This window comes from Otolemur garnettii, unplaced genomic scaffold (genome assembly GCF_000181295.1).
Source record: "Otolemur garnettii isolate 467f Iridium unplaced genomic scaffold, OtoGar3 scaffold00036, whole genome shotgun sequence".
NCBI lineage: Eukaryota > Metazoa > Chordata > Mammalia > Primates > Galagidae > Otolemur > Otolemur garnettii.
Genome location: NW_003852431.1, coordinates 8650683 through 8675317, shown reverse-complemented (window position 1 = coordinate 8675317; position 24635 = coordinate 8650683). Strand labels below are relative to the sequence as shown.

Genomic DNA, 24635 nt, shown 5'->3' with positions numbered 1-24635 from the left:
AGGGGCTCCAATGTGGGCTTCTGGTGCCCAGATGCTTCCAGGAAGTGCTGAACTCAGAGGACCAGATGGAGATAGGTGTGGCGTGTTCTTTGTAAATGTAAAGTGACAAATGAGAGTTTTCTACCTTTTTTTTTTGTTGAGAGCAATAGTTATAACTAAAATTATAGATCGTGTGGAGGATACCTTGTTTTACAATTCCCATGCTAGAAATGCCAGCAGCAATTCAATTTAATAAGTATTTGATAACCACTAGCCTGGGCCAGATCGTGCTCTAGGATCTGGGGATTTGTTAGTGAATGAACAAAACATGGAGCCTACACTCCAGACTTCAAAGAAGCACGTTCTACAAGCATAGAATTCCTGTTATCACTAACACAGAAAGCAAAATAGGTCTCTGATTTGGTTTGGCTTTCAGATATCCAAAAATATTTTTATGTATCAACCTCTAGAATATCCTCACCAAGTATTTTCATGTTTCAATGGGATCTCTTTTTCCAATTCTAATAATTGGGAAAGAGAATGTTATTAAACTATGTGCTTGTCTAATATTAGATTGGTTTATTTCCTAAAATTTTCATCTACCATGTAGACTTCTAATGTCTCTTTGACTTCTGTGTGATGGAAATATGTGAAAATAAATGCCCTTTATTATAATTTAGGTTGGATCTCTAAGGATGTAAATAAACTTCAGTTGCTGGGTAGATACAAAAATCTCAAGCTATTTTTTTTTTCCATACCTGTCATTAACTTCTGTCTTTATATATAGCAGAGCTGCTGTAAATTGACCACACTGGGGACCATAACAGGCTGGTCTGCATATGGACATGGTCAACATAGGGAACTAGGCCTACTGTACTGATAATGTACATGTAGTGTGTGTTTGGTCTATGAAAATTAGATTGACTTAGGAAGGTGGCCAGTGTAGGGAGGTGGTCAACTATGGAGAAACTACTATGTATATCTAAATAAAATAATTGAACATGTTGAGCAATCACAACTTGGAATCACGTCCACATTCTGTTAAAATTTTTTTCTTTTTAAACCTGCTCATCTACAAGTGATATCCAATTATATTATGAACTGCCAAGTGTGAATCACATTCCTAGTTTAAAGCATTCTTTCCCCTCAGGCTGTTATCAGACATTTCCTGATGGGTGATACATTTTATGGAGCTACCTGAGCAGGGAAAGTATTAACTAGGAGTTCTCCTAGTTAAGGGTTTTTCCTGGGTATTGTTAAGATTCCTCCTATTGTACTTTATAAAGAATAACTGGTACTTTTCTTATAAATATTTATTACTTATTTCCAAAATAATTTAGTTTTGTCTTCAAATATTTATTCCAATATTAAGGCAAATTGTCACTATAATAAGCAATTGGTTACATAACAGTGTAAAAACATGAAAAGATTATTCATGAGTTAATATTTCATGTTTAAAGGCCCATTGAGCTTGTTGGTCTCTACACAGAACTGATGGTACTTGGCTATCTGCCCCTACACTTTTTGCAGTACTGGTTGTGATTTATGTAGGAGATGGAATGAGTTACAATGCTAGTTCTGATTTCTGGCTCGGATCCATAGCAGTGGAACTAAGGGAAGGGGGAGATTATCAGGCTAGGTTGATCGATTTACATATTCATTCCTTTTTTAGAGTCACAGATTTATTAATATAATGGCTAAACAGAAAGACTTCTCTTTCAGATCAGAAATGATGTCATGCCAAGCCTTCAGGGAAAGGACAGAATAATAACAATACGGCAGTGCCTTTGATTTCTAAAGTGCTTTTCTTTGCAAGAGTTCAAAGTACAGCTTCTTTTTCTCACCTTTAATGCCAGTGCATTCCAAGGGCTGAGAAATAGCCTTTTTAATAAATGCCGAAAAAAATAGATGCAATTATTAAATGATGAAAGAGAGTAAAGGCTTCAAAAAGAGAACTTTGCCCCTAGAGGAGTCCAAAGAAAATAAAAATGGGTCAAAAGCAGATAAATGGGAGACTGTGATTTATAACTCTAGCTATTAGCTCAATGCTAAACTTATTTGCCTTTATCTTTCACTAATACTTGAGTATTCATCTTTCTCTCTTCTCATCTTTTCCGAAAGAAATTACCCTTAATACTGACACTCTCGCTTTCTTTTCTCTTCTCCATTTCGTGAGACTTTTTGCCACCTAATCTTCCCCTGAACTTTCATTTCCTTGCACAAAGCTCTCTTCATACAGCACCAGACTTCTCACTTCTCCAGGAACAAGTCCTTCCTGGACTTTCTTCATTGACCTCTCTGTAGCCTTTAACCCCATGGATCTTCCCATGCCTCATTTGTTCCTTTCTGGACATCTATACTGCAGAAGAAATCAAATTAAGTTGTGTTTGGATTGAAAACTTGTGTTGGTATTTGGATTGGATTAAAATTTATTACAGGGACAATGTCAACTGCACCCAAAGGGTCTCAACTTTTCTTATTAGCACAAAACTCATAACATCATAGCTTGTCTATGTGTTATGTATGTCTATGACTGTGACTATGTAAGTCTGTCTTTATTTCTACACCTATATCCTATCTACTTGCATTTATATGTATAATTAACACAGGCTGGTGAAGTCAACAAGTGCTTAAGGGAGAAAACAGGATTTTCTAAAGTAATCATTTCTTAGCTAAATAAAAAATGCAACTTCCTATGACAAATGTCATTTTATGTATGATATACATCAGTCTTGCAATGAAAGGATTCAGACCTGGGTAATTGAACTTAATTTTAGAGTTAAAATTGAGTATCTTTGAAAGCCTCTTGACCTACATTTGTCAATGTTACAGAGAGAAGCTATAATTTATGACAGCAAGGCATAGCTTATAAAGTTTTCAACTTAAATGAAAGGGCCTTCGTCCCTCCTAGTTGATTTCTAAGGTTGCTTTCTGGTCGTTGTGATTCTGGTCATTGGGACATAAATATTTTTGTCTTCTTCATTCTCTTGCTAAGAATGTAAATTACCAGTATAGCATTTTGAATTATCAAGGAATGCCAAGAAAATTATCCTCTGAAGTCGTCCTAATGAATGCCATCAAAATATTTATAGTTTTTTCCATTTTAATCAAGACTGAATCAAAATTTTAGTTGTAACTATTATCCCTCACTACATTCATCTTCTTTCCTCCTACCTCTCTGATCAAAGTCCTGCTTCACTAGTTTCCCTCTTTTTAATCTTAAAAAATAGCCTCCTGAAAATGTGGTGGCCTAATCATACAACCGCACTTAGTTGACATGCTTTCTCTCTTTCCCGCATAGCCAGCGTTCTAGGAAGAGCAGATGACACTTTCCATCTCCACTCTCTGGTTCCTATCACCATGGCTTCACAGAAACAGCTCTTCCAAGGTCAATCTGTTTTAAATGTGTTACACTCATATCTTCGGCAGATCCTTCACAGACAAGACTCCTTCCACCTGGAGTGCTGTCTTCTCCTCCATCTGGGGCACTTACAGGCTTGTGCCCATGCTTTGATCTGATGTCATTTCTTCTTCACTTCTGACTGCCTCTATCCTGGTCTCTTGGCTCCACCCTGACCCAGCAATAGTTTCTTTGATTTGTCCAAATATCACTTGCATAAAGACCTGAAAAAGATGTCGGATGGCAGGAGTAGCAGCAGGGCATTGCTGGAACCCAGACCAAAGCACGTGAAATGGCACGCTGGAGATCCCTGTTTGTGAGCTCTCCGGCCCTCCCTGTTAATGAGCATTTCTCCTGGGCTGGCCTTCCGCCACAGGCCTTTCCTCTGCTGCTGTTTTTCTCAACCACCCCACACTCCTTCCTTCTTCCATCTCCTTCTTTTCTCCCCTACCTCCTTAAATTCCTTATGGTAGGTAGGTTAGTTCTTTTGTTGCTGGGCCAAGTTATCCTTAGAGAATTCTATCCTCCTAACTCAATATAATGACATATTCACTTTGAGAGGCATTCTTTGCTACCTCATAAAAGAAAATCATTTTCTCATGTCACTGTAAGGTAAACATTTAGTCACACCCATGTGTAACATCAAGCTATCACGGATCTCTCTGAATCCTTATTCTCCTTATTCAAATGCCATTGTTGTGAGTTTGAGGGATGAGGGTGCTGATCCAGGAAAAAGATATAACTGTGAGTAGCAGACACACACCATGATCAGATTTGGGTGATGCTTTGAGAGATTTGCTGGCTAGGAGAGTCCCTCACAGCATGAGGCTTTCAAAGGCAACTGTGAGGGGGCTGCCCAGAGAATGGGAGCAAAGGGACTTCTGGGGAGAGGGGCTCAGCAAACGGGCTGACATGTCTAGATGATGTCACCCTGAGGCCTGGTCAGCATCCCTAGGTCAGAGAACTCTGAAAGGCAGCCGCCAGCTGTGATTCTTCAGAGCCCCCACAGCTGGATGATATGGATGTATAGGTATCCATAACACAGAATCAGCCCTGGGGTCATGAAAAGAGCATCAGCATTCTCTGGGAGTCTGAGGCTGTAGGGAGAGTTTCTAGAAGGGGACTCAGGGAACAGGTGCCAAAAGAGGTATGGGACTTGGGGAAAGGAGAAAAATTACTCAGTGCCAAGTTTCCAAGCTCAGGGTGAGTTTGGGAATAGGGTTGCTAGGAAGAAACAGGAGCAGACCATAGGTCTGAGGACTTGTGTATAGAACTATGGGCTTTCCATCCCTGGGCCATTCTGGGCAGGTGCTTTATTTTCAGCAAGTAGAGTCTCAGACGCTAAAAGGAAGTATTTGAGGAGGCAATTCCCAAGCAATGAGAAATAGTTGGTGGTAAGGGAGGAAGCTGCTCAGGTAAAAGGCTGGTCCAGAGATCCAGATTTGGGAAACAGACTCAGGGATTTGAAATGTGGTATCTTCAGGATGAAGATACTTCTGGAGAAAATATCAAAGGTGAACCTTGAGGTATGTGTACACATCCAGTGGGGGAGGAGGAACCAGAAAATGAGAACATAACTACTACAGTTGAGCGGTGAAGGTGAGGGTGTAATGAGGGCAGGCAGGTGCAGGCAGGAGGCAGAGTCATGGATGGATTCTACCATCCCAAAGCTACCCATCCTTCCAAGTGTGGCTTGAGTCTTACTTTCTCCACATGGCTTTCTCAGCCCACAGCTCCTCGCTGTCATCTGGACTCAGAAAGCTCACCATCTATAATTCTCCCTTAGGAATTAATTGTGGATTACCTTGAAATATTTCTTACTTTTGTGGTGGACTCATCAACTGGATGGCATCATCTTATAACCCTTTGAGTCTTCAAGTAAATTTAACCACAGTAATTGTTCTAGAAATACATATTGATTGGTTAATTTTAATGTATATACTAGACAATGAATTTTCCTCAACCTTTATCCTATTTATCTTTTTGTAGTTGGACTTAATATATGTGCTTGGGTTATAATGAATGTTTAAACGTGTGTGTGTGTGTGAGAGAGAGAGAGACAGAGAGAGACTCCCTCTTTCCATCTCTTTCTCTTGCTAAGGCAATTGCTGAGTCTGGTAATGTACTTTGCTAGCTGCCAGGCGGTTAGAGAGGTGTAGGACCCAGATCCTATTTCAGGAAACTCAAAGTTTACAAGGGAGTCATTTCAAGCCGGGTTCACTAAACACGAAGGCTGACTGAGAGGGGTCCTTGTGGTATAAACACAGAGGTAGAGATAACCACACAACATGTGGGAGCATGGCGAGGGGGCCAATAGAAGGTGCATTTCAGATGCAGCAGGCTCAAGGCAGCAATGCCAGAGGTAAATCTTAAAGAATGAATACAAACAAGCCAGGTGCGAGGTGAGGTGGGGCTGGAGCCATTGCAGGCAGAAAGGAGAGGAGAAGCAAAGTCCCAGGGCCAGAGAGTGTGAGGGCAGGGGGAGCATGTGCATGTGTGTGGGTGTATGTGTGTGTGCAGAACTATGGGCTTTCCATCCCCGGGCCATTCTCTGCATTTATCCTGTATCAGTTATGTTTAATGGGAGCAGAAAATTACAAGTCTGATGTCATGATGAAAAATGCCTTTTAGAATAAGACACTGTGGATAGACATTCACTTATAATTTGTGGGAAGCTTAAGTACCTTTTCAGAATATCATGTTTCTATTTTAAGAGTCAGTGCTGTGCTGTAATGTAATTTGAGCACTGACCATGTGGTAGAGATTTGAAATATATACAAGAGAAAGTGCAAGTGTCATCAGTGTAGAAAATTACTCGAAGGGCAGAGCCAGGAAATGTCTCCCCCTTCCCATTTCTTTTGTTCTAAGGTCTGTCTGTGCATGATAGAAGTGTCAGCAATCACTAGTGTACACCATCATTTTTCAAGATCGTGAACTTTTTTTCCTCTTTGAGATGGTACCACTTTAAAAGAGTGCTCCTTTTTGCCTGTTGTGAACCAATGGAGGGGATGATATGTGTTATCAGGAGAAATGTTTTGTTGTATCCCAAGGACATATGGAAATAAAAGTTCTGGAAAGTGGTTACGGAATTTTCTTCTAATTTCCCAACCCATCATTGAGTTCTGGTGTTCTGTTTATGATGCGTGTAAGTGCTTCTGACTACGTATTCAGGTGACTTAGAGACCCAGTGGTTAATTGGCATGTAAAGCTCATTTGAAAAGCTCATGGAAGTCAAATTGAAATACTTGCTTAACGGGCAGTACAAATGTTTATAAATGTTAAAAGTTATTCTGATTTAGGAACAGCAGTAAAGGCACATCACCACCACCACCAAAAACCAATGTGCTTTTTTGGAAATCAATTTCAGAGATAGAGAGGAAAATAAATGATATTTGATAAAATTAAAATAGTGGAAATATACCTACAGAAATTACCATCTACTTATTTCCTAAATACCACCATAATTTCTCTGCCTTATTTGTTTCAACCTCTTCTGCTTCAGAGGTTTTCACTTCCAGTTGGCTGATTGGTAGAGTTGGAGGAGGAAAAATAAATCCTGATTGAGATGTGAGTTGCCATGGCAACCTTGCACTACAGTTATATTTTTCTGTCTGTAACTATAAATGGCAAAATGTAACCTTTCTAATTATGCTACAACATTTTTAACTCTGCTGGTACCAAATCCTCTGAAGTTTGATATCACTCTAAACAAAAACAATGCGTTTTATTTTTATCTTGACAAAAATCTTTATATTAACTGGAATCTCTTATGGAATCTCTTTTGTAAGAAGAGATTAAGATTCTATGACACTCAGTAAAATGTCAAAGTACAGTGATTTTTAAAATCTTACCTGAATACCTAGGACCCATACTAAACATTCAAAATAACTAAAACATTCACCTGAATTAAGGTTTATTATATTTTAAAAATTTTGGCCAGAACAAGGAGAAACTTATTTCAGAATTTATAAATGAAGATCTTAATCTTTAGCAATGAATTGCTTTTTTCTTTTTTTTCAGTCAGATAGAGGCAATCTAGACTGTCTCTGTTCTCTTAACATTCATGTAAAATAACTCAGACATTCAAACAATGACAAATAATAGTATTGCTACTTGCCCAATCCAGATTCCTGCCTCTCCTCCCTCCCTTGGAGCCCCTGTTGCCTCTGCCAAGGGAACTCTTGGAACTATCATGAAGCAGGGAAGCTCCAAGTTCAAAGGGAGAAGTGTGCAAGAAGCCATGAGAATAAGTATATGCAGGTCAAGTGCTTTGCCAAAACTATTACCTTGCCCGAACCATAAAAATCAAACAATTTGATTTTTAAAAATTATTTGCCATTCAATAGTACTGCTGGAAATTCTATCAACTGGTGATTGTAAGTCCCACCTCAGTTAGAAGCATGACTCCTCTGACAGGTTTAAGGGGTATCTCTGGCCTTTCAAAGCTTATTGTCAATTCTATAAAACAGTTTTCTTTCCTGCTAAAACTGGGTAGAATCAGAGCACCCTGAGGGAATGGCAGTTTGTGTTGTGTAGAGAGGAGTGGAAATGGTTTTGGAGAAAAAAATACTCTGGAAGGTAGGGAGGCCTGGTTGTGGTATGTGGTGTGAATTGTGGGACATGCTGTGACACAGGGCCTGGGGAGGGCAGGGGGAGTGGGGAGTGAGGCATGTAAGGCCTGGCATTTTACTTAGGTTGTCCTCGTACAAGGGAAACAGGGTCCTTCATCCTCTCATCTCCATGTGTCCTCTCTTAACTACACACACAATGTTATATAAACGGAATCGCACCTGCTGTACAGCCCCCGGAATCTGCCCAATGCATGGGAAATTCCTCCCTGCTGGTGCACAGACCCATGATTTATTCCTTTTTACTGCTGAGTAGTGTTCCGCTGTATGGGTGTACACAGTTCATATAGCCATTAGCCAACTGAAGGACATTTGAGTTGTTTCCAAAGATTTTTTTAAACATTCACACACAGGTTTCCCAGTGAACTTGTGTGCTTATTTCTCTTGAGTAAATGCCTGCAAGTGGTATTGCATGGTCGTATGGTAAGTGCACATTGAGCTTTGTACAAACTGCCAGACTGCTTTCAAAGTGGCTGTACCATTTCCCATTCCCGCCATGGGTGACAGTTCTAGTTGCTCCACTTCCTTAACATTATTTAGTAGTTTCAGTTTGAAAATTAATTTAGTCATTCTAGCAGTGTGACCCAGAGATAATCATTTAATTTTTTTGAGCTTCAGGGAATAATAATGATAATAACAGACACCCACAAGTTAGATGTATAGATTGAATAAAATAACACATATGGGAACCCGGCAAAGCTGGCATATTACTGACTCCAATAAATATGTGTTAGTTGTATCTCCTTTGCCATTGTTGGAGTAACAATTCTATTTCTGGCACACAAGAGGTGAGCACAACGGAAAGTGACAGAGAAACTTAAAATTACTTATAAGGGATAAAGATTCCTGCTTCAACCTAGACTTGTACTTCAGTCATAGAAATGTCTGTCACAAAATCAGACTTGAACAGAAGTCACAGAGTCAAATATGTTATTCAAAAGAGGCAGGATGAGAAGTGATCTTTGCAGCAGCACGTGAAAATGAAGTGACGGACACAGCTTCTTTACAGTGTTATTTCTTTTAGCTCTGGCCTTTGAGGTATAATCTGCAAGTTTTCACACATTTCTGGAGAAAGTTGCCTTTTTATTCCCCAAAGCTTTCTTTTACCACGGCACCCACTAATGGGCAAAGCTCCTACAAAGGTTATGGGGTCAGGAAGGGCAGAGAGGAGAACTGAGGTCAACTTATCCAAGCTTAAACATTGTATCTTGAAGCAGAATTCAATCAGGATCATTCCAGTGAATGTCTCTTGTTTCCTTCTCTTCAAAACATTCTGGGCTGCAGCTTCCTGCCTCCCGCTTGCATTTTAATCCCCCTGTTGGCATCACATCATGCCCCTGGCACGGCATGAATGACTTCTCTCATTGCCCCCATCCCTGCCCCTCCCCAGGGCTTGGGTTCTGTCATCTGTGGCTGTCATTGCAGGGATGCAAATGAAAGCTTCTTTGAGGTAAATTGAAGTCAGCATGGCATCGCCTGGCTCCTGGCCCAGCAGGGGTGTAAATGCATCACCCTCAGAAATGAATATGCTTCTCTGCTTTCTTGGCCTGTGTAATGACCTCTCACTCACCTTTCCTTTCCTGAGTACTTTTCAGGCCGCCTCAGAGCTACCTGTACCCTCCTGAGCCCACCCAAGCAGTATTTACCCACCGAGCCCTCAGATATTCTCAAATTGAAGAAAGTTAGCATTCCATCAGCAAGACCCTGGCATATGCAAAGCTTGGCACTATCCCCTTTCAACTTTTAGGAATCCTCCTTTCTGTCTTGTTCCCTTTCTCTAGCCTGTCCTCAGATGTCCAGTGCTGTGCCCAGCCATTATTACCGGGGACTAACCACCTCCTTCTCCCCTTCCTCTACCTCTAGGAGGGAAGCACAGACCTCAGTGATCCACACATGGACACTAAAGACTCTCACCTCACACAGATACCCAACACAAGGGGATTCTTTATGAAAAAAGATGGTGCTACTACAAACAAAATAATTTTTAACTGCAGGATTTGACACTAAGGCAGGATGGGGAGATTATTTCCATGTTTCCTAGAAATAGTAATTCCAACATACTAATTCTGCTGCACCTCTGGCACTTCGTAGTGGGGTCAACAGTGGGCTTCTAAGTGGAGCAGGCACAGATTTTGACATTTGCAGGCCCCTCGTCAGTATCTATTTCCTCCCCACCACACAGAAATTTAGTCAATCACTGCCTCCCATTCGCTCAACATATCTTCACTGGACACGTATGTCATGCCCAGTGCTAGTGCTTTGGGATTACTATGAGGATTACTTTTAGGAGATTTCAGTCTACTGTGGAAACAAGGTATCGTGTGTATTGCAGAACAATGTGACACGTGCTGTGAATGAGGTTGCTATGGGAAGATGTAGGGCTGTGCTCAGCACCGCTTTGGATACCACTGAGGACAGTAATTGCTAAGCCAAAGGGTGAAGGGCAGCGGGTGAGCCTCCAGGTGAAAGGGGGCAGGAGGTACTCCAGAGGGAAGAAAGAATGAGGATGGGAGGATTTAGGAAGTGCGAGTGTTTGCAGCATTGGGTTCATGTGGGATAAAAATGACAACCATAGCAACGACATTCACTGAGCACTCCGTGAGCCAGGCTGTGCTCAGGCGTGCCCTCCTCTGGCTTCAGAGCCACATCAACACAGGAGTCTGGAGACCTGCTGTGCCCGCTGCTCTGCTGCTCTATCGCTTCACTGCCCCCTCACCCCTGCCCAGATCCTCACTGCTGCATTCTGCCAATCAGTTCTTCAGAACTGATTCCATCATGTTCTTCCTCCCCATGTCCGTGGGTCTCCAAAGGAATACCTGTCAGGTCATTTCTTGTCACCTGGGCCATCCCCATAATGCTCTGTGTATCCTGAACCTGACCCCATCTAATGTCATGATGAGCCTTCAAATCCTTCCATCTGCCTTGCTGAGTGTGTCAAACATCCTTGTCAAAGCTCTTTAGCCTCCCCTCTGAGTGGCCACTCACCTGTTTGCTGGGCTCTTCCAGAGAACTTGTTTTCACAGCCTCCCTCTTAGTGAGAGCCGGTTCCCCTTCACCCAACATATCACAGGGTCTGGAGGAAGGGTAGGGGTCTTGTTTGCTCCTCATTGCCACCTCCCGTCTATTTTAGCCTTCTCCCCACTAAAATTCCCATCTCCTCTGAAGCCATGCCATTACAAGCTTCTCTTCCATCTGGAAGTCATCTGAAGGTTTCTGAGTCGCCCACCCTCATTCTTTGAAGACCTTGGCACCAGGCTCATTGCCTTTCCCAAACCCTCCTCCTGTCATGATGCTTAATGATTGAAAACCCACCATGGACGGGTCTTCCCCAGACTGGCCTCCCGCCTTCATGACCTTCTCTCCTGTGTTCACCCACCACGGAGCCTGTCTTTGTAAATAACCACAACCCAACAGTCCTTTGATCACAGTATTCCTCAGCCCTGCCACAATCACCAGTCCTTTTGTTGACCATCTCTTAACCATCACTACGCCTTACCTCTTCCATCTCCCCTTCCTTTCCACGCCCATTTTGGACCCTACACCCCCTCTCTGTGATTGCCCCTCACCTGCCCCTTCTGCTCCTTAGCAAGCCTTCTCTTTGTTGCACTCACTTGGCTGCATCTTAAACTTAGTTAAATCAGATTCTCTGTCTATTGTCTTCCTGCCCCCCAAACAGCTGAATATGGCAAGAGGAAACAATGGCAAATAACTGGATGTTAATTTTGTGAATACTGACCTCACATGAGCCCTGGCTGCCCAAAGGTCCCTTGAGAGGCAGCGCAGCATGGGGAGGGCTGGTGTTCCTTGCTCTGCCCTGACAAGTGGATCATCATGGGATATTTATTTTCACTTTCTGTACCTCAATGTTTTCATCCATAAAATGGAAAGAATAATATTTGCCTTTGGGATTACTATGAGGATTAACTTAGTCAATACTTGTAAAGTGCTTAGAAAAGTTCCTGACACATAATAATCCCATATAATGGTATGCTATTATTGTCACCGTGTTTTATTTCCTGGGTCCACTTACTCTCCTAGAAAAACATTTCATATATTCCTTTTCTCTCTCTCTCCCTCCCTCCCTCTCTCCCTTTCTCTTTCACATGCCTCCTGCTCCTGCTAACCCTCCTCACTTTGAATGAATGATCTTGATCCCTATTTTACTGGGAAGACAGAAATAGACAAAAGAGAACTTGTTCCACCTTGGATCAACTAACATACCTCAGCTGTATTTGTCTGCCTCTTTCCTGTGAATGGGCTCTCTGTGGTTCTTTCCACCCCCTTCCGCCACTTGTGCCTGAAATCCTGTCACTTCTCGAGGACATCTGTCTGGCAATTTGCCCCTCACTCTCTGACAGTAGTGATTAGCTGGATCGTTCCCATCCTCACGCTACATGCTGGAGTAAACTTTCTGACCCCTCAAGCTCTGAGGAGCTGCCCGTTTCTCTCTTCCCCCTTCTCTGCCACACACCCACATCCAGGCCTCTTCTTCCTTGCTTCCCATGTTCTCTTAAATCCACTCCTATAATGTTTTGCTCACCTCTGTTCCCTCCAAACTACTCTTATCAGGGTTGCCAATCACTGCATGTTGCAGAAACCGTGGTAACTCCCCAGTCTTTATTTTATTTAACAGCAGCACTTGGTGAGGCCAACTGCTTCTTCCTGGAAACATTTTTCACTTGGCTTCCACAATGCCACACCCTCTTATTTCTCTTGTCTTCTTGGCCACTCCTCCTTGACTTGCTTGCTGTTTCCATCTGATATTCTTTACCTCCAAATATTGCAGGGCCCAAGAGTCCAAATCTTGGTCCTCTTTTCTTCTCTACTTACACTGACTCCCCTAGTGATCTCATCCAGTTTCAAGCATTAAAAACCATCTGTAAGCTAATGATGCCCATTGTGTGTGCTAGATTCTATCCCCTTCTTGAGATCTAAGCTCAAATTTCACCTTACAGACAGGACTTCCTAGGCCATTCTAAATAAAATAGGGTTCCCATCCCACCAGTCTATATCCCCTTATTCCTTTTTATTTTTGGCATAGCACTTTTCTTCTTCTGACATATATTTGTGTATATATTGAATGCCTCTGACATCAGGGACATCCTCCACCTCTCAGAGTAGCTTGGACATAGACAGCTCCAAATAAATGTTTGTTGAATAAAAGCAGATTCTCATTCAGTCCTGATAACACCCCAGCAATCCTATTAGAAAGATTATTACAGATGAAGAAGCAGAAGCGGGTTACACAACACCACACAGCTGGCCATTTAAGCAACTTGACTCCAGACCACACATCAACCTACCATGCTATGAAGCCAGAGGGTGCATAGGGTCCTGATCACAGGGGGTCTTTACTGGGTGCAGACTTTGTCTGGAGGACTCAGAGAGAACCACTGGGGTGGTAGTGGCAGGAGAGTGGAAGAGTGACACGCCTTTGACAAAGTGCTGACTCCAACCACAATATGCACTTAATTGCTCATCTCCAATTCTTATGTCATTAAATCTTGCCAACTCAGAGACTTATGTTGGTGCCTCACTGGAGAATTTAGGCTGACAGTATATACCACATGCTTTGCTTGAATCAAACTGGCCTATGCTGACAAAATGTAAGACAGATTTAGTGAAAAGCTTCAAATCAAACTTTAACATGAGGACTCTGAAATTAAAAACCTTCCTTGCTGTTTCCATAGCAGCCTGATAGTTGACATAATCCCGAAAGAAGCTTATATGTTAATGCTCAAGAACCATTTACAGTGCTCATGCACTGCTGACTCAAAATGCCAGGACTTGAGCTAGAAGCGCCAGCAAAACATTAGGCTATTTAAAGAACACGTTATAGTTCAAACTAGAGTGAAAGAGGACAGAGTTTCCACAAATCTGATTTCATGAACTTTTAAAATACTCATATTTAGACATTTAACTTCTCTAGAGTTTAGTGGATTCTAACCTTTTGCACATTGGGTTATAAGATGCAAGAGGTGTTTCTGTGTAGGTGATAAATGCATTTCGTTAATAGATGCTAAAACTTACCCCGTTTCCATGGTAAACTGGAAAACGAACTGTTGTTTTCTGTTTTAAAGGGAACCTGCTGTTCACCCTCCAATACCTCCAAAGCCCAGGTCTCCTGTTTCTTCTCCTAGCCATGTGAGAGGGGACAATAGGTAAGACGTAGCACTATGGAATATCTTGCCAAAATGAAGTTCAAGAGAAATGAAAGTGAATGACTTGTTGCTTGCTTTGTGCAAAGCATGGGTATGTTTCATGTGCACATTCACTAAAGAAGCACTTGCAGAGCTTTTTCTAATTTTATTTACCAATGCCTATGTGTATTCATGTTTGCCCTTGAATACTGATGACTGTTACTACTCTTAACAAATAAATCTTCAAGGTATAAAGGGGACAATAGTCAAATTCACAAAAGTGAGCACAGGCTTCTTATATACTAGTTCCTAATATAAAAATCCTCACCTATGTGTAAGCTATAAATATATACCTATTAAACTGTATTTGTCTTTACTTCAAGTTAGTTTGCTGTTGAAAACTACATATTCGAATGGAAGAGTCCTTGAAATTTTGCACTACCACTTAAATCTTCAGTCATATTAGAAAACCTTTGGGTAGTTCTTAATCTTTTTTTTTTTTTTTGAAGCTAAGAGATTTGTGATGTATTTAAAAACTATAACAATTTTTGAAAGATGTTCTAATGCACTTGTCTTCAAATCAGGAACAACAGACTTGCTTTTCAGCTTTGAATAACTGTGATTCTATAATTAATACATAGAAACTAATTCAAAGATCTGAAAATCTTCCCATATGTTCCTGTTACACTGTTTAATATATTTTCAGCCATTTTTAAGGCTGTACATCCCACATTTCCACTGTTATGGTGAGATTAAAAAATGGTATCTCAACAAAGACCAAACCCATTAGATCTTGACTACCTGCCTTTGATTCCTTCGTATTTGAATGGTGATTTTTTGACACCAGATAAGGTACAATTATAGAAAAATTCTTAAATAAGACACAGTTGTAGAACTATCCTTTAGGGACACACAATCATAGAGGTATTTCTCAGGAGTGGAACTGCAGCTAAAAAGTGCTGACTGAGCAGCAGGAAGACCCAGCATTGGGTGTCCATCTTGTTGGTTAAAACTCCAGGTCTGAATTCCTATTCAGTGAAACATCACGGGGCCTTTGAAATTGTGTCCTTAGGATATGAGGATAATTTTTTTAATGAGTCAAGAGAATATTTCTTCACTAAACAAATTAAAAATATAGATCAGATTTGTAACTTCTTATTTGTATGATTATAATTATCTCTTAAAAATAGCTTCTTAAGCTTTTCATCTCACATTATTTTTACTCTAACTCTGACAGAATGAAGCAATTAAATCTTAACTTGAATAGGAGTTTTAAGGGGCCAAAATTAATTGGCCTTTGTCCCCCTAAATTCTAATCTAAAATCAATTATGCTAGCATTGTAAACTTGTTTAGATTTAAAAGAAGGTAGACTTCATAGGAATTGTTCTAATCTATTTTTACTACTCTAATTTCTTTCTTCCACCAATGATCTGAAAAATAAAATGGGGACAACTTGACTGTTTTTAAAACCCTGATTACTTTAATCACAGCAAGATGATTTTAATGAAAGAATATGAGAGGAAAGTGTTTCCTATGTAATTAACACATGTCCTCAGGAGTACAAAAAGTAGTTGAATGTATCGTCTTGAGAACAAGCAAGAATGTGTAAGTAGGTCAACTGGATACTTAGAAAAAGAGCAGAGAAAAGGCTTATATCTAAATTGTGACAGAATCTCACATAGTAAAATTTAATTCTGTCAGCTCAGGGTAGTCATTCTCAATGTGGTAGGTGAACTTGAAAAACAGACTGATTTTGCAGTAAATATAAATCTTGATAGTATTTGAATGAGATAAATCTAAGAGAAAAGTATTCCTTTACTGCCTAATAAGAAAAAAAGATTCTTAGTATTTTAAAATATAATGTCATTATCTAATAGAGATAAATATGAAAATGTTTTATTGATGGAGGCCAAAAAAATAAACAGGGACATATTTAGAACAGACATTTCTAGATACATCCAGTCATTTAGAAATATAGGAAAAGAGATGGATGAAAATTAGAAAATTAGTATATTGGACTTTTTAGAATTTCAAATAGGAAAGAGTTGAATTCTAGCCAACCCAAAGTGTTAAAAAGTTTGATATCTCAAATTATGGTATAGTTCCAACACACACTGATCTTTTTGGAAATAAAATGTTTTCTTATAAATTTAACTTGAACAGAAAAGTGTTTTCTTACCTGTCATCTTTAACTTTAAACATACAGGCAGATATGTCCACCTAAACCAGGAGTGCGTACAGAAACCAACCCATCTGCTGAAAGAAATATCAGGTATGATGATCTCTATATCTTTGTAATTGTAAAGATAAAGTATGCATTATTAGAACACTTAAAAATATAAAACAATTAATAATAAAGGAGATAAAATCAATTTTCTAGCTAACTTCAATATAGTGGGTAATAAGTATTTTATGAGTACTTATAGAATTTTGTTTCTTTTATTTCTATCATAAGTTTTACATTAAGAAAACAACCCAAATTATCTAAATATGATAGCAAGATAAGATCAAACATCTTGAAGGCACCAGCTTGTTCTCTCCATTCCCAGCACCTGCCCTGAGGTCTATGACGTAGCTGGTGTGGATGTATAAATGAAGACGTGGAAATAGAGTTGATCAGTTGAACTTGTGTCACGAAAGCTTTGCTTAGTGATGGCTGTGCAAAGTCATGTCTGCTTCCTCCTGCAGCGTCAGGAAGAGGCCCGTAAAGGGTGTTGATGCCTTTGGGGAAAGTGACATTCCTCGCATGTCTGGTTTCCCCATGATAGTCCCGATTTACACCCAGTCCCTTGCATGTCCTATCTAGTCTGGTATTTGTTCTGGTTATTATTTTTTTCTTTTTTGAATAGAAAAGGATACTGTTTTTGAATTTTCAAACATTATTATTTTATAGGCCCATCAGTATGATAAACCAATTTTTTTGGTCAAAAGATTTCTTTGACTAAATATTTTTTTGAAGTTCAAAACTTATTTGCTTTTTTTATTGTATTATCCCTTCTGACTGTCAGAAGAATCCCAATTCAAAACATACATCACATAAATTCTTCACCTTTGGGGAGAATCGTGTTTGCCTGTACCTGGGAGTTTAAAACCCAACTCTCAGCATTTCCCAAACTGTGCACCATGTGCCACAAAACGTCCACACATGCTCCGTGAAAGCAGTGTTCAGTGACTTGATACATTTAGAAAACAGAATTCTGTGCCACAGGACTTGTCAGAGCCTTCAACGTAATTACATGGGTTCTCAATCACCAAAAGTAGGTTACATTTTCCAAACTTAAGTTGACTACAAAATCCTTTCTTTCTTCATGGAACCTTATGAACCTTCTATGAGACATTATTTGTGAAATGCAGTTGTTAATTACAGGGGAGCTATAAGGATTTTCCTAACTATGCTTCTCCACGATCCAGGGAGACTGGCGTGAACCCCAGCTCTTCATGTCTCTGCTGCTTCCACCTGCCCTACTGCCTTAGAAGGCAGATATTTTCATCTCTTTAGAGCAGTGATTTTTTTCAACTAGTGCTCTGCGCCATACTGTGTGCCGTGAGAGGATCTTAGGTGTGCTGTGAAATTTTTAATGCTCATTAATTTAATTATTTTCAAAAGAAGTTCAAAACACCATAAGTAGATTCCCGTCCCCCCCTCTTTTGATGAATATAATTTAAGCGTGCCACGGAAGTTTAACTATAGGTTCGCGTACTCCATGGGATTAAAAAGGCTGAAAAACACTGCTTTAGAGAGACTAATTAATTGTTTGGATCTGTTATTTAATGCTTTTTGGCTCCAGTAGAAAACCTTCCAAATTTACTTCTCTGTTTACTTGTGCAATTAACTGGATTTTCTTTTTAGTGTCCCTGTTTTAGCATAAACTTGAGAGTTGGCAATACAAGTCCTCAGGGGCAAGTGTAGTTATTTCAATGAGCACTAGATGGCAGAGCCAACACCCAGGTGGAAAGACAGTGGTGAGGGGGTGTGTGTGTGTGTGTCTGCGTCTGTGTGTGTTTGTCCTGTGTTTGTCCTGTGCATATACATTTCTCTGTTTGCCATGAGCTGGTAGAATAGAACCATTTTATTATTCTGCTAAACTTGATAATTCCTGAACAACACATGGACCATCACTTTCTTCACTGAAAACAGATGAGAAATTTTATCTCCTTCAGAGATAACTCTGCTGTCATTGACCTGTGTTCCTTTCTCATTGTTTGAAGGAGTCAGGATCTTGACAACATCATCAAAGTGGCCACTTCACTTCAGAAAACTGACAAAGGGTGAGATCTCAGAGCTTTTGAGTTTATTTTTTTCTTCTCTTGATGTTTCAAAATGAACCCCAGTGCTGCTTACTGTATATAATTTAAAAGAAGAAAACATCAGTGTCTCTAGCTAAGTACCGCTGACTGGGGAATAGTGTTGATATTTGTGGACACTTCTGCTGCTGCCGCCTCCTCTGGTGTTTGCACTCATGCCATTGAGCTCAGCTGTCAAGGTTTGTTCCAGGTCTCCAGTACTGGATTTACGTCTCCCATCTGTCTCCCGGCACCCCTACTCAGAATGCCCAAGGCCATGTTCAAATATTTAACCTCCTTCCCAGGAAATGTGCTATTTCCTAGCTTCTCCTTTGTTCTTTTACTTTTGCAGGCTCATCTTTCTAGACTCATTTTTTTTGTTGTTGTTAAATTTTTTTTTTTTTTAATAGAGACAAGGTCTTGCTATGTTGCCCAGATGGGTCTCAAACTCGGCCTTAAGTGAGCCCCCACCTTAGCCTCCTAAGTAGCTGAGATTACAGGCATGACCCAGCACGCCTGGCTTTTGGAATCATATTTGATTCTTCTATCCCTCTCTTCCTCCAGGGAGTAAGAGGTGTGTCTGAATTAACGGTATAAAATGCCCCTTAAGCCCACATGGCCTCCCCTTCAAACCCTCACTGACTCCTGCCGGTATTATTAGAGTTAGCTCTCCAGATTTACTTATGCCTTTCAGTCTTTCTTTTAAACCATTACTGCCTATCAATACCAGAATTTTTTCCCTAAGATTGTGCTCAATCACTATACTAGCTTTTTGTTTAACTGTATATAACCTCATTCGAGGGCCTTACTAACCCTTCTCTAGCCTAACTTTCCAGAGTTATTTCTGACTTCACTCGCATATTTATCCCAAATTCAATATCAAATGAAATCATTTCCTTCCTAAATTTCCCAGATGCTCTGCTTTTGTTTATGCCTCATGGCAGTCTTTTCTAGCCCCTAGCCCATCACACCGATCCATCCAAGTCCTACCCATCTTTCAAGATCCAGATCAGATATCACCTCTTCTGTCAGTCATCCCTGAGTGATCCAGCAAAACATGACTTCTGCCTCTAAGCTGTCAGGGCCCCACTAGTCAATACTGATTCATATTTGGCTTTGTTTCATGTTATTTGTGTGAGTCATCCATCATCTCTGTAATCTCTCAGGGCAGATATGTTGTATTATGCACCATTCCCAGTGTGGACACGATGCTTTGTGCAAAGTAGGTGCTCATATAATAAATGATGGAGCAGTAACGACAGGTAGTGAGAAAACCTTAAGTATGAATGTTCCATCATCTATATCCTAATCTCACAAACATATTCCTTGCCGAATAGAATTTGGTACTGTGAGAATATTACTGGACATTGCAGTCTCTATCAAAAGAATGAAGAGAAGAAATAAAAGTGAAACTTGCCTTTTCTGTGCAAATTCATGAACAAATACGAGCTCTGGATCCTGACCAAAGCTGGAGAAGGTCTCCTGAATGTTTCATTCCAATTTCTTTATTTTTTATTTTTTTATTTTTTTTAATTTTTTTGGTTATAGCCATCATTGTTGTTTGGCGGGCCTGGGCTGGATTTGAACCCGTCACCTTGGGTGTACGTGGCTGGCGCCTTAGCCACTTGAGCCACGGGCGCTGAGCCCCAATTTCTGCTTTACCTAAGTACCTAGCTCTCTGATTTTATTGATTTATTTTTGTGGGAGGTAATGTTTTTCATGGGGATTGGGATGTCAGGGGGAAAGATAAGCAAGTGATGCTGATGGGAAATTATGGTTTGGTGTAAATCAGGCAAAAACAATGAGACGTGCGGCGAGGTTAACTTTCCTGTTCCCATTCCTTAGCCACAAGGCATGAATTCCGTAGCCAGGTGTGTTCATCACAGAGAGATGTTCCTGCTGGACAGGGGTCAGGAAAACCGTCTGTTGCATTGACAGAGTCATCTCGAGTATTGTTGTTGCGGGCTCTCCTTAGGGACCCAGTATAGCTTTATTTATCTGAGCTGCTCTTTGTGAAATGGAGTGTTACTGCTATCTGATCAAGAGCATTTAATTTGTTGCAAATGTGAGGGTGAAACTTAATATCCAAAGCCTTCGCCAGTTTAAAGTCATTTGAAGGCTCAAGTTCTTTATTCGGAATACAGTGTCCATTTTTTTTTTTTTTTTTTACTTTGCCATGAGTATCTTCTCATGATTTATGCTAATTTTCTTGTGCTAAACACAAGCAGCCCCTAAACCTGATCATCTCATCACTGTGACTCATGCCAGTTAGAAAGGTTCGAGGCTACAATTTACAGGATTTGTGGGTCTGTTCCTTTCCCTCGGGGACGTGAACAGATTCGCAGCCTCAGAGTTGGAAGGTAGAATTTCAAGCGAGAAACAATAATGGGCCACTGTGTCAAGGGACTGGGTAGTGTTTGTCTCACACAAGGATAGAGCATTAATCAATTTTTTTTTTTTGTCAGAGGCAGTGACTTTTGTATTTCTGTGTTTATTCTCCCCTTCAATCCAATCACTGAATACTAAATGGATTCAACTATGTGATGGCTGTGAACTTAATATATTCTTTAGGGTTTCCAAGAGGACTGCCCTCAGTAGTGCTTCTGGCCATAATATTGTACCAGGCATCTTTAAGCATTTAAGTGACTCACTGACTCTATCTCTTTAAGGCTAAATGAAAACCTAGGTGCTTCTAAATGCAGTTAAAAAATAAATACAGCAAGCATTTATTAAATGAAAAGTTTCATACTGACAGGGCACTACTTATTAGAATATCCAAAATAAAGCGAGAATTTGTGACTTGCCAAGCATGATGCTAAGCCTATTATATTCATTAGCTTATTGATTCTTTCCTGAGGTGGGTATGATTAGTATTTTTATTTTATAGATGGGAAAATTGAGTAAGCAGGAGGTTAGGTAACTTGCTCAGGGTCACCAATGAGTAAGTGGTGAGTCCTGGGTTAGACTTTGGGTATCCTTGACCCTGGAGCCTGAATGTGTAACTACTGAGTTACTGGGTCTTACAGTCCATGGCCAACACCAGCGATGACTCAGGAAGGAAGAGAAATGTTGAGAAAGCTTGGAAAACATATGATTCTAGAACAAGAAGAAGAAGAGAGAACCAACATTTATGAACAGAAAAGCTGGATAAGGAAGGAAAGAGAAATAGTGGTGGGAAGACTGGGCAGAGAAGTTGGGGAGAGGACATGCTGCGAGGGGAACAGGAGGAAATCACTAGGAGCACTTCTGGGAGACCTTCACCCCACCTCACAGGGCTGCCTGCTTGAGGGAGAAAGTGGAGCCCATGTGGTTAAAGTAAAATTCCTGAACCGAGGGGGTTAGCTGATGTAGGTTGGTCCTGGATAAGCAGGTAGAAAGGGCTGTGCAGTTCTCAAATGTGAAACACTCTAGCAAATTTAGCTGATGTGGAAATGAGGTAGGAATAGAATTCAAAATAGAAGCCAGGCTTTCTGATATGAGTACATTGCTCAAAGCCATAATTAGTCAATGTTGAGTCAATTAAAAATGTGTATTCAGTGTCTACTGTGTGAAAGACACTGATTGTATTAAAAACCGAAGAGGATCCAGTGGAAAATCCTGGAAGTTCTACATTTTAAGTGGTATGAACGTGTGTGTGTGTATGTAGGGACAGGGCATTTAAACGACATAAATGTGCAGTAAGGTACAGTAACAGACCTTTCATAAAGAAGATGCAGAAACACAAATATTTCAAGGGTGCCGAAGATGGAGGGAACTATGTTCAACTGGAGGACTGGGAAGGGCTTCTTGGAGAAAGTGGTATTAAAGGAGAATCTTGAAGGACGATCAAGATTTTCACAGATGATAAAGGTGGGACGTGGGTTGTATTTCAGAGAACTCAGAATTATTTTAAGATGATTTACCCCTTGAGTCTGGATGGGCTTTACTAATGTGAGTTTTTTTTCTCTTTCAAAAGTGAAGAGTTGGATAATCTCATCAAAATGAACAAAAGCCTGAACAGGTCAGATTTCACAGTATCTGTCTTTGGCTTTATTACTACATTGCTTACTGTGACTTCTTAGATATTTTCGGTCTTTCAGCATAAGGACCCACATCTCAGGCTAGTCCAAAATATCCTACAAATCTTGAATAAAAAGCTTACAGAAATCATCATCATTTCATCATTATTATGAATGGCTATGAAGACCTAAAGACATTAATATTAAAGTGTCTTTGATTTCCCTACTCCATTTGTTAAGGCAGTTATATAAGTAACCACATTTCTTTTCCTGAAATATTGATTCGCTAATATGCAAAGAGAGTTTGGTTTGATCACTGAATATTTTAGGTTTAACCATTAGAAAAAACACTTAGTTAACATTATCCGCTCATTTTGAATCCTTTATAATTGCATAACTTGAAATCTACTGAGAAAAAAAGTAAATAATCGAGGCTCATGTCACAGGTGTGTCCAACGTTAGTTCTGTTTCTCTGCACTGGAACCTACCAGATAAATAGGGACCAGGAGAAGTCAGGCAAATGCGGAACAGATTAATTGATCTGAGGATCACGAGATGTGTTTTTCTTACCCTGTTTTGACAATAACTATCACTTAAATATGCAGCTTTTCAGTTCTCTCCTCTACAAAGAGGGGAGGTTTTAGATCAGCAATTGCAGACTCTGCAGTTTCCTAAGGCCAGGCAGGTGTGGAGTAAGAGGACTGACTCTGGGGGAAACTAGGATAGGAAATACCCTGTCTGGAAGGTTCTACCACCTCCACCAACCCTCCCCTCCACCTGAGGATTGCCATTGACTCCAGTATTGTAGGACATTTTCCAGAGATCCTGAAAATCCAGGTTTCTGTGTGTCCTGGCCATCTTTGCAAACACTGGCTCACATTAAAGACAGAAATGCTCCATGCACCCAAGCAACACATCTATGGACCTATTGTGGCTTTCAGATCCCCAATTTATATCTATTATAATTTAATTTTTTCTAAGGTCCAATGCAATTTAAATTTTGAGTCAGTGAAAAGATCTATTCGGAATAAAGCCAACTGCAAGCTCATCTTTCCCAGCCAGTGTCTATTTCCTGTCTTAGATGTAAACTTCTCTGTGCTCTTATAGAGTTAAGCATCTGTTGTTACCACTGACAAGTTTTGTTTTTAATTAATACCTTTAAAGGAATCAAGGTTTCGATGGTATCTTCAGAGCAAATCTGAAGGCAGAGGAAACAGAGAAAAGGTAAGTGCATCTTTCTCTAATCTGAAAATCTTATCTCTCAGATTGTTCATCTTATTCATTTAGACATTAGCTCCAAGGGGGTTGTATCCTCTGGCATGTAAATGTTCTAGCAAATGTACAGCACTCTCAGCATTGTGCATTTAGTTCAGACATAATTGCCCAGAAGGATTTCTGCTCTTCCATTCAATAAGAATAAATGAGCAATTCATGGAGAATGTTTATTGTTTCTGACTTTCCAGGATACTACACAATTTCATTTCAATATGCAGTCTTTTTATTTGAATTTCTTTGTGCTTTCAGAGCCAAAAGCCTTGAAAGCCTCGTTCATGTGAATACCCGGACAGACAAAGATGGCAAAGGGTAAGATTTTATTAAGACAGGCCACTTTGACTGAGTTGAAGACCATATACTATTTTCTGGGAGAAACCTCTTGCTCAGGACAAGGGTCAGGCAGGCTGGTAGCACAGGCCTCAGATCGGGGTCAGGATATAGTGGGTGTATTGGTCCTGGCTCTGCCTCTAACATCCATCTGGGTGACTCCAGGCACGTTGCTTACCTTCTGGAGACCTCTGTTTCCGCATCCCATAAAATATAGGGTATGACCTAGATGATCTCTAAGCTCCCTTTATATCTAAAATCAAAAGAAACAGAGCTAGCTGTTACAATGAGTGGACAGTAGGCTAGTTTATGAACTAAATCCACGTATAGAATGACATTTAAGTGCTAGGAATATAGCCTTTCACCACTGATGTCTTTAGAATCTACTAAGGCACTGTTCAGCGGGGATCCTGATTGAATCACTCCATCTGTGTATTTCTTCATATGTATTTATAAATATCGCAAGGCCAAAAGCCATGCTTTTATTTATTTTGTATCATAAATTGAGTTAATTAATGATTAATAGCTGAACTGATAGCATTTAAGAGAAGAGATTAACTTATAATCAAAAGAAGCCAAAGTCTTGATAGTTTCATTAAAGAA

At 40.2% G+C, this 24635-nt stretch overlaps 1 protein-coding gene across 1 annotated transcript in view; it reads left to right on the top strand.

Annotated features, from left to right (window-relative positions):
- Positions 1–24635, top strand: part of SCEL (sciellin) — a 92671-nt gene that overhangs the window by 17748 nt on the left and 50288 nt on the right. The window contains exons 9-14 of the mRNA XM_023513192.1: positions 14088–14168; positions 16355–16420; positions 18358–18417; positions 22388–22432; positions 23595–23654; positions 23955–24014. Of these exons, the coding sequence (XP_023368960.1) occupies positions 14088–14168; positions 16355–16420; positions 18358–18417; positions 22388–22432; positions 23595–23654; positions 23955–24014 (372 nt within the window). The remainder of the gene's footprint in view (positions 1–14087; positions 14169–16354; positions 16421–18357; positions 18418–22387; positions 22433–23594; positions 23655–23954; positions 24015–24635) is intronic.